General features: G+C 45.9%; 1 protein-coding gene across 1 annotated transcript in view; it reads left to right on the top strand.

The window, feature by feature from the left end:
• The window catches only part of LOC119970934 (astacin-like metalloendopeptidase), a 151,451-nt gene that overhangs the window by 44,239 nt on the left and 91,894 nt on the right, over window positions 1–15,318 (top strand). Inside the window, exon 6 of the mRNA XM_038806044.1 lies at window positions 6,679–6,803. Coding sequence (XP_038661972.1) covers window positions 6,679–6,803 — 125 coding nt within the window. The remainder of the gene's footprint in view (window positions 1–6,678; window positions 6,804–15,318) is intronic.

Raw genomic sequence — 15,318 nt, 5'->3', positions numbered from 1 at the left:
AATGTGGATATCAGGGAGGGAACAATCCCTTTATTCCTTTCTAATTGTCCCTTTGCAGGCAGTCTTCCAGGGTTATCTCAGTGACAACTCATGTGAAGAATATGCTGCTCTATTTCAGTCATTAACAAATGTTCAGGACTTCAACAGTGTTTAAATCTGTTTACTGTAATTTTGTTTTGAAATTTATTTAGATTTTGATGGGGACCAAATAACAGACAGGGTTGATAGGGTAATGAGGTTGATATGTTGTGCGTGGGCCTCCAAAACGTCTTTGATCAAATGTCACATCATAGGCTCACCAGCAAATTTGAACCCTTTGGAATAAAAATAACAGCGGTAAAATGGATGCAAAATTAACTGAGTAGCTCTCAGACTGGAGGAAAATACACAGTGGGATTTCCCAGATCAGTATTAGGACCAATTGTTTTTCTTTGTGATGCACCATCAATTGGACTCGAGTCGTGAAGAAGTTCCAAATATCAGGCTTTAATGAACTAGTTGTGTGCCCGGCAGTCGACTTACAGAGAAAGGCTGACTGCCGGCTGCTACGGGTTCTTATACCCCGCCTCATAGGAGGGGCTACCGGCCTCTCGGCCAATCGGCGAGCAGTCACATGACTAGCCTCAACCAATTGGCAGAGAGACACATGACCTGCCTGAGCCAATGGCAGCACTACTCTGAGGTAACGTAAACCTAGTCATACCACCACACTTTGGAAATATTAATGAAATTGACTCGGATGTGCAATTCTAAAAGGGTATCAGGAACAGAGAGACTTGGGGATATATGTGTACAAATCATTGAAGATGACAGAGCAGGTTGAGAAAGTGGTAAAAAATGCCATATGGGATACTTTGTGCTTTATAAAAGAGGCATTGATTGCAAAAACAAATAAGTTATGGTGAATAACAACAGAACCTTATTTTGATATATCAATATAAATATGCTGAATGTCCCAATGCTGGACTATTATTTAAAAAATAGCATTACCCATTGTCACATGAGGGGATATTAGGTCAGATGACAAAAAACTTGGTCAGAGAGGAAGCTTGTAAGGAGTGTCTTAAAGGAGAGATGAGCAAGGAGATGTGGAGAGGGCATCCCAGAGTTTGGGGTCCAGGCAACCTAAGAAAAGGTCACCTTTTTAAAACATTTGTTTGACCTCATCTGGAATATTGCATGGAATCGTCCCAGTTTTTTGGAGGTAGACTTTAAGATGGGGTTGGAAACCAATTTGGAAATTTACTACTCAGGAGCAGAAGTTTATTATGATGTTGCAGGTCCTGATTGTGAGACAGGATGTCCGCAGGACTTCTGCTTGTGGGTGGAATGTTGGAAGCAATTAAACATGCAGAGGTGAAGGCATTGGGTAAGTATCCTAAAGCATTTGCGCCTCCAGGCACAATAACCTGTGATTATCCCTCTCTCCAGTTGCTCCTTTTGGACCTGTAAAGACTTAATTACCTGCAACGACTCGCATTCTAAGCATTGTCTTGCATCTTTGACTTTGTCTATATATATGTTTCTGGAACCTACCTCTTCATTCAACTGAGGAAGGAGCAGAGCTCTGAAAGCTAGTGTTTGAAACAAACCTGTTGGACTTTGAGCTGGTGGTGTAAGACTTCTTATTGTGCTCATCCCAGTCCAACGCCAGCATCTCCACACAAAGGAAGGTGGTTGTGGTTGTTTGGAGTCAGTCCTCAGCTCCAGGATATCGCTGCAGAAGTTTCTCAGGATCGTGTCCTCGGCTCAGCTGTCTTCAGCTGCTTCACCAATGACCTTCCTGCCATCATAAGGCCAAAAGTGGGGGTGTTCGCTGAAGCTTGCGCATATGTTCAGCACCATTCACAACTCCAGACACTGAATCAGTCAATTTTCAAATGAGCAAGGCTGGGAAATATCCAGGCTTGAGCTGACAAATGTCAAGTAAAATTCATACCACACAAATTCCAAGCAGTGATCATCTCCAACAAAAGAGAATCTAACGATCCTCCTTTGAAACTCAATTGCATTATCATTACTGAATTCCCCACTATCAATATCCTGAAGGTTGACATTGACGAAAACTGAACTGGACCAGCCATATAAATATTGTGGCTATCAGAATAGGCCAGAGGCTCAGAATGAGGTGGAGAATAGATCATCTCCTGACTACCTAAAGTCTGTCAAGGCAATTGGGAACGTGATGGAGTACTTCTCCACTTGCCTTGTTAAGTGCAGCTCCAACAGCCCTTAAGAAGTCTTAAGTTGTCACACCCATCATGCAATTGGTGCATGTGCAGCACTGGTTTTTTGAAACAACCAATCTTGGATCGTGCAAACTAAATGTATTTACCCCAAGCAAAATTCCAATGATCATTGCTGCCAGATCGTGTGTCTGCTGGCCTCCAGGTCCCCGACCGCTGATTCATTTTCTCAGTTCCAGATTTCAAAGCCCCAACTCCAACCCTCCAACCTTTGTTTCAGACTCTAAACCCCTGACTAACACTAGGTTTGAAAAATATCTAATTAATAATGAAAAAAGTGAGTACCACACAGTTAGCTAGGCCCCGACTGCTCTCAGCCACACAAGCTTCTGCAGTTTGCAAGCAGTACGTAAAGCCCAGTTGCTTATTCACAATGGCTTCCTAAAATGTACTCAGTCGAAGCGAGTAGCCTTGCAAGTTCCAAAGCCTATCCCCTGGAGAATCCTAGGGAAAGATGATGAAAAGGCATGGTCAAGAGTTTACAAGAGAATAATTCATCATTATTCCTGTTCATAAAGGAACAATGATGAATTTATCATTTATACTAAATTTGCTGGTCTTGTTTAAATTTGTAGTGAAGTGGGATAGTCTGGTCTGAAGGAAGATTATCACATGGTTATGCTAAGGATGATAGTGATAAGGATTGTTGGACTGGAAATGCACAGTTGACTAGGGTGAAGTGTCCTTTGATGAACTCCTCTCTGAAATCTGTGACAGCTAGGGGCTTTGAGAGTTGATACTTCTGTTATTCCTATCCTTCTTGCACCTCCTCCTCCTGTTTCTTGTTACTCATGTGGTAGTAAGGATAGATCCTTCAATAATCCTGCTTCGCTACCTGACGGGTTTCATGAACCATATCCAGAGCGGATAGCTGTGGTTACCAAGTAGCCAACGTATAACTTGACAGTCGATTGGAATAAAGGCAGGACAGTGAATTGGCTAAGGGGGAAGGTGTCAAAACTGCTGTCAACATATCAAGCATGGACCATTGGGATGTGCTACAAGTGGTTAAGTGCAAGCTGTGCATTGAGGAGTGGAATCCATTACAATTCACAATCACATTAAGCAGGAATTAGGGAGTATGGAAGGCTGATGTTTTTGGTTCCATCACCCTCCCTGGCCAGAATGTGAGAACTAAAGAAACTATTTTCAACTTGGCAACCTATTGACCAAGAGCTAATCTTAAAAACACATATCCTCTTCATTCATCAGGCCATCTACATTTTTGGCCGACTTCCCAAATTACAACCTTTGTAAAACTGAACTCTTCCAAAATTATAGCTCACCGTTTCCTAATTATCACAAATTACCATTAACCAATCACCTTTTTAAAATTTATTCATGGGATGTGAGAACTGTTGCCTAAGCCAGCATTTAGTCCCCGTCCCTAATTGCCCGTGGTAAGGTGGTAGTGATTTGCCTTCTTAACTGTTTGTCGTCCATGTGTCGTAGGGGTACCACAATACTGTTAGGAAGGAAGTTCCAGGATTTTGAGCTATTAACAGTAAAGGAGTGGTGATATATTTCCTCATCAGGATGGTGTGTAACCTGAAGGGGAACTTGATGACGGTGTTCCCATGTTTCTGCTGGTTTGATAGATGCTGTCTGAGGAGCCTGGCGAGTTGCTTTTGTGCATCTTGCAGATTGTTTCTATTGCTGCTACTGTGTGTCGGTGGTTGAGGGAGTGAATTTTTAAGGTGGTGAATGGGTTGTCAGTGAAGCAGGCTGCTTTGTCCTGAATAATGGTGAACTTCTTGAGCATTGTTGGAGCTACACTCAACCAGGAAAGTGGTCAGTGGACAAACATTGGGGAGTAGGAAGTAAGTTACTCTGCACCAAATGCACAGCCTTAGCACTATTCACCACAATATTTATAGGCCTGGTCCAGTTAAATTTCTGGTCAATGGTAACCCCCAGGAATTTGATTGCAGTGAATTCAGCAATGGGAATGTGATTTAATGTCAATGGGCAATGGTTAGAGTCTGTCTTGTTGGAGGTAGTCATTGCCTGGAATTTGTGCGGCACAATCATTACTTCACACTTGTAAGCCTAAGCCTACATATTGTCCAGGTCCTGCTGGACAAGGACTGCTTCAGTATCTGAGGAGTTACAAATGGTGTCATCAGCAAACACCCCCACTTCTGACCTTATGACGGAAGGTAATTGATGACGTAGCTGAAGGTGATTGAACCTTTAGGACACTACCATAAGCAACTCCTGCAACAATGATCTTTGAGATGATTGACCTCCATCTTCAGAACCATCTTCCTTTGTGCAAGGATGACTCCTGTGGAGAGTTTTCCCTCTGATTCCAGTGATGTCAATTTTGCTGGGACTCCTTGGTTGCCACATTTGATCAAATACTGCCTTAATGTGAAATGATGCTCAATATCTTATGTTCAGTAATCTGGACTCCTGGCCTGACAATGCCTCAACTTTAAAAAACTCTTTCTTATTTATATCCCTTCAAGGCCCTTTTCTCTGTAACCTCATCAAGCCTACAACTCTCAGAGGAAAAGGATCTATGTGCTCTTCTAATTTTGGCCTTTGCACATCTCAGATTTTAAGTAATCCACCATTTATGGCAGAATTTTCAGCCTCCCAAGCCCTACACTCTGGAATGTTCTTCCTGATCCTCGCCACATCTCTACCTCCTTCTCCTCCTTTAAGTCACACCTTAAAACCTATCGATTTGACCAAGTTTTGATCAACATCTAATACCTACTTATGTGGCTTGATAATCAATGTGTTTTGATGTATATTTCTACATTAAAGGTCATGCAAGTTGTTCTTGAAACATGTGTCTTATTGAAACATATAAGATCCTGAGGGGAATTAACAGGCTGAATGCTGAAAGGATATTTCCCCTTGTGAGAGAACTAGGGGAGACAGTTTTAAAATAAGGGATTTCCCATTTATAACAAGATGAGGAGAATTTGTTTTCTCTTGCAGAGTGTGGTCTCTTCCCTGGAGGGTCGTGGTCAGTTAATATTATTAAGGGAACGATACATATATTCTTGAATAATAAGGAGTGAAAGATTATTTAATGTAGCTAGATTTGTAGAGTTGAGGCCACAATCAGTGCAGCCATGATCTTATTGAAGGTCAGAACAGGGGGGGGGGGGGGGGGGGGGGTGGGGGGGGTGCGACTGCCTATCTCTTGTTCCTAATTTATATGTTCACATGTTCTTATGCTGGAAGGCCTAACTCTATGTCACACAATTTTGATTCATCTACTAACAATAGTTTCTCCAGCTTCACCTTATCAATTCCCTTTAACATTTGAAGCACCATGATTATATTACCCTTCAATATGGCCGAATAGCCTGTTCTCGTAAGCCATGGTATCATTCTGGTGAATCTCTGCTGCACCTCCTATATTCTTTCTGAGCTGCAATGCTCAAAACTGAATGCAATGCTCCAGATGTGCCCTCACCATAGGTCTATAGAACTTGAAACATAACATGAATCCCTTTCTATACTCGTCACTTGACATGTAAGTCAACAATTCATCAGTTTTTTTGGTTCCTTTTTGTACCCGTTCACAGGGTTTGAATGATGTTCACATTTGTACTCCAAAATGTTTTTGCTCCACAACAGTTTGTAGTTTCTCATCATTTTAGAAAGTATCTGATTTACCTTTCTTGAAAACAAAGTGGATGACCTCACACCCATCCAAATTGAACTGCCTTTGGCAACCCAAGTCACCCAAAAATTCACAATTCTTCCACTGAAGATCTGTCATGTGATAGTACCTTTAAGAAATGGATGTTTAAGCAGTGTACCTTTAAGAAATGCAGCAGCTCATATTACTGAGGTGATGTCAGAGGGTGGGGGGAGCTGAGCTCACTTCTGCTTTTAGTTTCAGTTTGAGAGAGAGCAGCTGAAAAATGCCTGGCTGGTTTGCTGTGAGCTGTTTGAAAGTAAAAGCCAGTTTTGAGAAAAAGAGCTTGGGTGTGTCTATGTTTGCAGTGAGCTGGATTTGCCGTGATATCTGCCATGAAATACTATCTCTGAATCATTTGGGTGATTTAAACTCATAATACTAATGTCTTTAACCTGATGTGTTTCTGTTTAAAGGTGTTAAGTCTCTTGGATGTTTAAAGGATCAACTAAAGGATTATTTAGTGTTGTATTATTTTTGGGGTTAACATTGAAGTAAGAGATGTTAAGGGATCCAATGTTTATTTAAAAGGGTTTAAGTTAAATTCATGGAATAAACATTGTTTTGTGTTTAAAAACCCACGTGTCCATAATTGTAATACCACACCTGGAGAACAAGCCGTGCTTCAAAAGCAACAATCCATTAAAGGGAGAGGTTGGTTGAACTCCTTGAGACATTTTGGGGTTCTGAAACCGCCACTCCCATAACAGATCAAAGTAAGAGCATAAATAATGATATGTAAATAACTTATATTATTTTCTATTCTAGAACAGTTTTTTCCAGAAATGGGTTTCCAACTATCCTACCAATACCAGATCCAAGCGTTGAAATTGGACATATGCGAGGGATTTCCAACAAAGATGTTGCTAAGATTAACAAATTGTATAACTGCGGTATGTGTAAAATTTAAGGTATACTCATTAAAGTACATTTTCTGTCAGATCTCTGGAACCGGTGTAATTTTCACAAAAGGAGCTACAATACCCCCTGAAGCTGATCATTTAACCTTGTGGTTGTTTAATAGTACAGAACATGAGTACATGAGTATTGCTGAAAAAATAGTCTTGCTATTAAAGCTTTTAATCTTGCACTTATCAGGCCAGCTATGCAAGAATAGCAATTGTAAAGGGAACAACAATTTAAACTGCATGAGAACGGAATACTAATTGGTTGGCAAGTGAACTTTGATTGGCAGAGGTATTGTCAAGGAGAATACTCCATGGAACTGTAACTGTCAAGCTTTTGTTTAAATTCATACCAGACAGATTATCAAGACATTTCCATGGATTGACTCTTATTGGTTAAGGCATTTCCATGAGGAATGAACTGGAGAACAGTGGTTCCCCCACTCTTTTTTGTTCAGCTGAAAAAGACTGGAAATGTGCTATGTATCTGCAAAGGACAGGGTCCTGTGTTTATCATAGAATTTATCATAGAATTTACAGTGCAGAAGGAGGTAATTTGGCCCATCGAGTCTGAACCGGCCCTTGGAAAGAGCACCCTACCTAAGCCCACACCCTCATCCTATCCCAGTAACCCAGTCACCCCACCCAACCTAATCTTTTTGGACACTAAGGGCAATTTAGCATGGCTAATCCACCTAACCTGCACATTTTTGGACTGAGAGGAAACCGTCGCACCTGGAGGAAACCCACGCAGACACAGGGAGAAAGTGCAAACTCCGCACAGCCAGTGTCCCAAGCCAGGAATCGAACCTGGGACTCTGGAGCTGTGAAGCATCTGTGCTACGCATGTGCTACCGTGCCCCCCCCCCCCCAACATTTGAATACATGTAGCTTTTAACTCCCGTAAGTGAATTGCAAGATGAACTGATACTCCTAAACTAGTCGGTGCAATTCTTAGCACAATCTGAATTGTTCAGCAAGTGTTGTCCAATCATAGAATTACACTTGAGGTTGGGCACTATGGATGGAATATTCCCATCCCTCTCGCAGCATGTCTTTTTGTGGGTGGGAAAGCAGAATCTAGTGGGGACCAAAAAGTCACAAACTCCCCAGTGTAAAAACAGTTTGCAATTCTGCCAATGGAGGGTTAATGGCTGGTTAGTTATCCCACTAACGAGTGCATGAATGCAATTTGCATGCATTAACATCTCATGAATGCTCATTAATTCAGCTGCTTACCAGAATCTCGTGATGTCTTCCAATTTTGCATCACGCCAGTGGAAAATTATATTGGCCTGAAGCCTGTGTGAAAATGAGTGGCATGCATAAGTCAGGTCTTACCTTTAGGACGTTGCTCAGTATGTGGTCCCTGAGGAATCATAGGCATCACAAAGTGAGTGGAGCTTCACACACTTGGCACCTCTGTGAAGCAGCTTTAGAAAGGTGGGCAGTTTCATCCCCATTGAGGCTTTGGTCTCCGAGGGACATTATTGAGGCTTCGGACCATCGAATAGGGAGTTTGGCATGGACTTGATCATTCTTCCAGGGACATAAACATGGATGGAATAGGATCCTTGAGATGTGGAATGGAAGGTACATAGAAACATCCATCAAAAGTAGAAGCAGGTGGGGGGCAGCACGGTGGCACAGTGGTTAGCATTGCTGCCTACGGCGCTGAGGACCTGGGTTCGAATCCCGGCCCTGGGTCACTGTCTGTGAGGAGTTTGCACATTCTCCCCGTGTCTGCGTGGGTTTCGCCCCCACAACCCAAAAGATGTGCAGGGTAGGTGGATTGGCCACGTTAAATTGCCCCTTAATTGGAAAAAATAATTGGGTACTCTAAATTTATTTTTTTTAAAAAGTACAAGCAGGTGCTGGATATTTGTATCTTCGAGCCTGGTCCGTAATTCGTTATAATCATGGCTGATCATCAAGTTCAATTCCCTGATCCTGCCTTCCTGCCATATCCCTTGATTCATTTATCCACATGAGCTATATCTAATTCCTTGAAATTATGCAACATTTTGGCTTCAACTACTTTCTGTGGTAGTGAATTCCACAGATTCACCGCTCTCTGGGTGAAGAAACTTCTCTTTACCTCATTCCTAAAAGGTTTAGCCCAAATCCTCAAGCAATAACCCCTAATGAACTGAAATGAAAAGTTTTGGGGCAGGGTTCTCCGAACGGGAGACTAAGGGCGGAATTCTCCGCTCCCGCGATGAATCGGGAAGGCTGTTGTGAACCCGGCCGAGTTTCACGACGGCTCTAAACAGCCCATTTCCTGAACGATTCTGGCCCCGGAAATGGGCTAGGAGTGGGGCCGCGGGAACCACGTGGGGAATGACGGCAAAAGCCCGCGACCCCCGAATGACGCCAGAATGGCGCCCGGGTGACGCCGCTCCGCGTCGTAAAAGGGCGCGAGCGACCAAAACCAGTGAGGGCCTGACAATGACGGAGCCACGGAGGGCAGCGCCGAGGTTCAGGGAGACTGACCTCGAGACCCTCCTCGATGAGGTGGCGCAACGGAGGGGCATCATCTGCCCTAGAAGAGGGCATCGCCACCCTGCCAGCGTTGTGCGATGAGGTGGGCATGGCAGTGAGTGCTGTGGGGCAGACCCCTTGGTCTGGGGAGCAGTGCCGGAAGAAGCTCCACGACCTCACCAGGGCTGCTAGGGTAAGTGCCAAGAGGGTGCCCCCGGGTCACAACAATCCCCCCCCCCCCCCCATGTCCCTCACAACCCACCTCCCCCCCCGGGCACGAGGGGGAGGGGGGGGCGAGAGTGAGTGGAGGGTGGTTAGTGCAGGGTGGTTAACCAAGTTGCCACAGACGCACATGAGCGCAGCAACCCCCTGGAGAGATGCCATGGTGAAGCTGCAACTTTCCCCTCAACCTGTGCCAATATCTGAACGCCCTGACGTTCCCTGCTGAATTGTGATGATCTAACCCCAACAGGACAAGACTGCTCACAACAACCGGGAGCGGAACAGGACCGGAGGGGGTTCACCCATCATGCACCCCCTGGCAGTCTTTGAAGAGAGGGCACTGGACCTTGCTGGGGGAACCTGGCACCGGGAGGTCGCGCAATGCGAGGTTGGAGGTGCAGAACCAAGTGAGACAACCCTGCATGACAACCCCCCCTCCAGCCCATCCTCTGTCCCCCTCACACTCCACCCACTGGACCCCCCATCCTCTGTCCCCTCACACTCTACCCACTGGACCCCCATCCTCTGTCCCCTCACACTCTACCCACTGGACCCCCCATCCTCTGTCCCCTCACACTCTACCCACTGGACCCCCCATCCTCTGTCCCCTCACACTCTACCCACTGGACCATCCTACGCCCGGCCGAGCGTGTCTAACTAACCCCGTATTATTCTGTTCCCTGGGACGTGCTCACGAACGTCCAGGGCTGTCTGGTGCCACACACAGGCGCCCATCTGCCACAACCACCGCACCCAGGGCCGCACGCCAGAGGGTGGCATGAGGTCAGCCAGGAGTGCCATACTCCCAACCCCGGACCCCCGAGCAGGACGCACAAAGGACGGCGACACACTCAACAGAGTCACCTGAGGTGGAACCAGACTTGGGCCGCGTGCAGCCTGCGCTCGAATATGACTGGAACGAGGACACAGCTGATTTTATGACGGACGACGACCTAGAGCTTGCGGCACTGCTGTCTCCCACACCATCCACCATCCCAGAGACACTCACTTCGGTTGGGCAATTAAGTGATGAGGCTCCTGGGTCACAGTCTGCTGTGCACCACACACCACACACCACAAAGAAGTGTAGCTGAAGGTCGGAGGAGAAGATTCCCTCCCCCACCCCAGGTGTTGCATGTCTGCTGGTTACCAAACATGGCAGATGATTGCAAAAGACCTGACCAATGAGTTGGAAGAGACCTGTGGCGCAGTAGCTATTGGATAGATGGCGGACGGGGAAGGGCCAGTGCAGGTTGGAAAGCTCCAGATGGAACAGTTGATGGCTTTCGTCAGGGAAGAGCTCCATCAACAAAGAAAAGAAATGCAGATCGAAAGCCATTGAAGGGGCTGTGGCACCCCTGAAGGCTCGATGGAAAGGGTTGAAAGCTGTTTGGATGCACAAGTGTCGCAGATCCGAGAGATGGAGAGGGTGATGTCGGACCACAGCGATCAGGTGGTGGTATTGGAGGCGGAGCTGGGACTCTTAGGAGACCTTTGCAAGATGCTGAGAACAAAGATAGAAGAGCAAGAAAACAGGCCGAGAAGGCAGAACATGCGCATCATCAGCCAGCCTGAAGGAGTGCAAAGCACGAGTGCCATGAGGTACGTTTCGAGGATGCTAAAGTTTGATGCAAAGCCTCCAAGTCCGTTGAAGAATTTCCACTTTTAAACTCCTTGGCTGTAGCCTTTTTTGACATTTCCACCCTTGGACCCCACTACTTTCTTATAGGAAGAGTGTCCATCAAAAAATCCAGGGAGCTGAGAAAAAGGGCAAAAAACAAGTACTCTGTTGGCAGCTACCAAGTACATGACCTCCCCTACATACCACCAACGTCCCTACATTAGGAACGTTGGTGTTAACCAGAGGTGGTAACTGGAAAAAATATTTCTTTGGAAACGCTTTTATTAAAGTTTTAACATATTATACAAAATTACTAAATATTACAAACAACAACCCTTAAACCAAATACAATCCCCCAAAACAACCCTTCAATCCATGAAACAAAAATCCCCCCTACTCACTACCCCCTCCCCCCTCCATTTATAGGCAAAGGCAAGGACATCTGTCCAGTCCGCAGCTCGAGCATATCCAAAACACCAAAGATAGCCACCAAAGAACAGGGCTCCAGCTTAATATTTAGGATCACCAACATGGTGCTAGAAAAGGACCGCCAAAAACCCAACAGCTTGGAACAGGACCAGAACATGTGTGGTGTGCGGGCCCTCTCGAACAGTGCTCACATCTATCTTCCACCCCCTCAAAAATCTGACTCATCCTAGCATTAGTGAGGGGCAATCGAAACATTACCTTTCGCTAGACTCGGCTCATTCTGGCACACGATGACGTGGTGTTCACCCTCCACAACGCCTCACTCCATCCCTTGTCCTCCACTATTGGCCCCAATTCCTCCACCCAATTTAGCCTTTATCCCTTCCACCGAACTCAACTCTTCCCCCCCTGACCCGTTCACACATGCCTACCCACTGCCCTCCTCTGACCCTGAACAGGAGAGAATCCTCTCCAAGAAGGATGATGTTGGCATCACCAGGAAATCTGAGAACAATCTATTTTGTTTTGAATAATTTTATTAAGGCATTTGTATGAACACTAAACACAAACCAACACAGGAACAAACAGGTACCTCATAATAAATAAATAACTACTCATATGCCACACCCTCCCTGCCATTCTGCTCCTGCCTTCCCCATTTTAACCCCTTTAAACCCCCCTCACCCGCTGACACCTCAATTCTGCTTGAAGGAATCGATGAATGGCTTCCATCTCAGGTCAAACCCATCAACTGACCCTCTTAAGGCAAACATGATTTTCCCCAGCCTTAGGAACTCCTCCAGGTCACTCACCCGTACCTCCGGTTTCGATGGATCTGAGTCCTTCCACTCCAGCAAATCCATCCCCAGGTTACCAGGGAGGCAAAGGCCAAAATATCGTCCTCTCTCGCCCCCTGGACTCCTGGCCTTCCGACACACCAAATATCACCACTTCTGGGCTACCTTCTGTTATGGGCCAGGGTTTGGAAAAATCCAAAGTATGTCATGGATTTTACCTGACGTACATCTTTTAATAGATTTTGGTTGTGAGGAGCACAAGGGCCTACTTTCCAGGTGTTATGCAACAGAGACCTTAAGTATTTTTAAACAAAACAATGTTTATTCTATGAATTCAGTTAACATTTTATAAACATACAGTAAACATTTTATCAACTACCAACACAACTACCCCACCATAGATACGCTACTCTGTATGTAACCTTTAACAACTTTCCTAACAACATCCATGAGCCAAACACCCTTTTTAATAAAGAATAGGTATAAATTCTTTACACAAGACAATTATCACTTTTAAATCATAAAGTGATCTGGACACCTTTTAACATACAGAGAGAGAGAGACAAAATGAACCTTCCTTGTCTGAATTCAGCTTTCAGCTGCCTAAAATGAATGTAAAACACAAAGCCACAAACAACTTCCAGCTCAAAACAAAAGTAAAAGCCAGAGACACAACCCAGCTCCACCCACACAATGACATCACTGCAGCTATTTGATAAACACCCATTTCTTAAAGGTACACTCATTACATTTCACCTTCAGCACCTTGTACATTACGTCGTGAACCCCTGCCAGAACTCCTTAATTTTCAGACATGCCAAAACATGTTAAAATGGTTCACGGGCCTCTCCGTGCCTTCCCACACCTGCCCTCAACCCCTTCAAAGAACCAGCTCACCCTGGCCACCGTCATATGTGCCCTTTGAACTACCTTAAACTGGATAAGGCTGACCAAGATGCAATCACCCTCCTCAGAGCCTCCTCCCACAACCCAGCCTCCATTTCACCCCCCCCCCCCCGCCCCCGTTCATCCTCTCATTTCCGTTTCTCTTCCCCAGTCCATTAGATGCTTGTAGATATCAGACACCTTGCCCTCCCCCATTCCTTCCTTCAATGCCACCTGATCCTGTAATCCCGGGAGCAGCAAAACGGGAAAGGACGGCACCTGCTTCCTCATAAAATCCCAGACCTGTAAGTATCGGAACTTGTTCCCACTGGGCAGCTCATATTTCTCCTTCAAGTCCTCTAAACTTACAAAGCTGCCCCCACAAACAGGACCCCACACCGCTCGATCCCTGCTTGTTGCCACCCCAGAAACCCCACGTCCAAACCCCCCAGTGCAAATCTGTGATTGCCGCAAATTGGTGTTCACACCAAGGCACCTTCCAACCTCAGATTCTGCCCCACACCTGCAGGACTGCCACCACCACAGAGCTCGTGGTGTACTTGGCTGGCGAGAACGGCAGAGGCACAATCAGCAATACCTCTTGGGGAAGAATCTATTAACTAAACTCCGCACCTGAAGGTACTTAAACATGTCCGAGCTGACAACCCAAATTTCCCCTTCAATTCCTCCAGGTTGGCAAACCGCCCCTCCAGGAATAAATTGTTCACTCTCTCCAGCCCTTTCTCTTTCCATTCCCCAAATCTGTCATCCGGCCTTACTGACTCAAACAGGTATGAGCATAAATGGGAGCCAGCCTTGAGGTTGCCACCCACCTTAAAATGCTGGCGGAGTTGCAGCGCTAGATCCCTGCTTGTCACTCCCTCTAAAAGACCCCCTCTGAATCCCTATCTGCCCAAATAAAGCTTGGAACAAGCCGCTCAACTGTACGATAAAAGTGCTTGGCCAGGAACACTGGGAGACATTGAAATAAAAACAAAAATCTTGGCAAGATATTTTAGACCCATCCCACCAAAGATAATGAGAGACTATCCCACTTCTCTACGTCACCTTCACTCTACTCACCAGGTTTGTATAATTCACGTTCCAGAGCCTCCCCCAGTCCCCAGCCACCTGGACCCCCAAGTATCGAAAACTAGTTCCCGCTAACTGAAACAGCAACCCCCTCCCTAATCTAGTATTCCTCTGGGTGCACCAACCACAAAATATTCACTCTGCCTTATGTTCAACTTCAACGGGGCCACATCCAGCAGCCTACCCACGGCATAAACCCAAGACCAAACCCAAACCTCTCCAACACCGCAAAGAGGTGTCCCCAGTCCCCACTCCACCGGTCAAAAACCTCCGCATCAAATGATATGTTTATCTTCGATTCTGGCCCGGCCATAGGGGTAAGCACCACATTCAACAACTACCTCATATTGGATGACAACTTCCGTCCCTTCACAAACGTGGTCTGGTTTTCACCCATCACCTCTGGAAGGCAAGGCTCCTCCTGCTTTAATGCCAACACCTTGGCCAATAACTTGGTATATGCATCCAACAGGGGGATCAGACGATACAACTCGCACTCTGTGGGGTCCTTATCTTTTTCAGAAAAGTAAAAAGTCTTAGAAAACCAGGTTAAATTCCAACAGATTTGTTTCGAACACTAGCTTTCGGAGCACTGCTCCTTCCTCAGGTGAAATCAGGTGAAGGAGCAGTGCTCCGAAAGCTAGTGTTCGAAACAAATCTGTTGGAATTTAACCTGGTTTTCTAAGACTTTTTATTATGCTCACCCCAGTCCCAACGCCGGCACCTCCACATCATGGGTGCGATTTTCTGATGCCGCGCCGGAGCGACCTCGCCGTCATGAACTCCGTTGAGCTTCACGATGGCGCAAAACGGCCCCGATCGCAACCGATTCTGGCCCCAAAATGGGCTAGCATCGGAGCCGCGCGGAACACGGGGGTCATGGCGTGAAATGCGCGTTGTCAGCGCACGACGCCCGAATGATGCCGCACCGCGTCTTAAAAGTCGCAATCCGCGCACGGAAAGGCCCGCAGCAGAA

The sequence above is a fragment of the Scyliorhinus canicula genome, chromosome 9 (assembly GCF_902713615.1).
Source record: "Scyliorhinus canicula chromosome 9, sScyCan1.1, whole genome shotgun sequence".
Taxonomy (NCBI): Eukaryota; Metazoa; Chordata; class Chondrichthyes; order Carcharhiniformes; family Scyliorhinidae; genus Scyliorhinus; species Scyliorhinus canicula.
The sequence above is the reverse complement of the archived record's forward strand: the minus strand, read 5'-3'. Positions and strand labels throughout refer to the sequence as shown.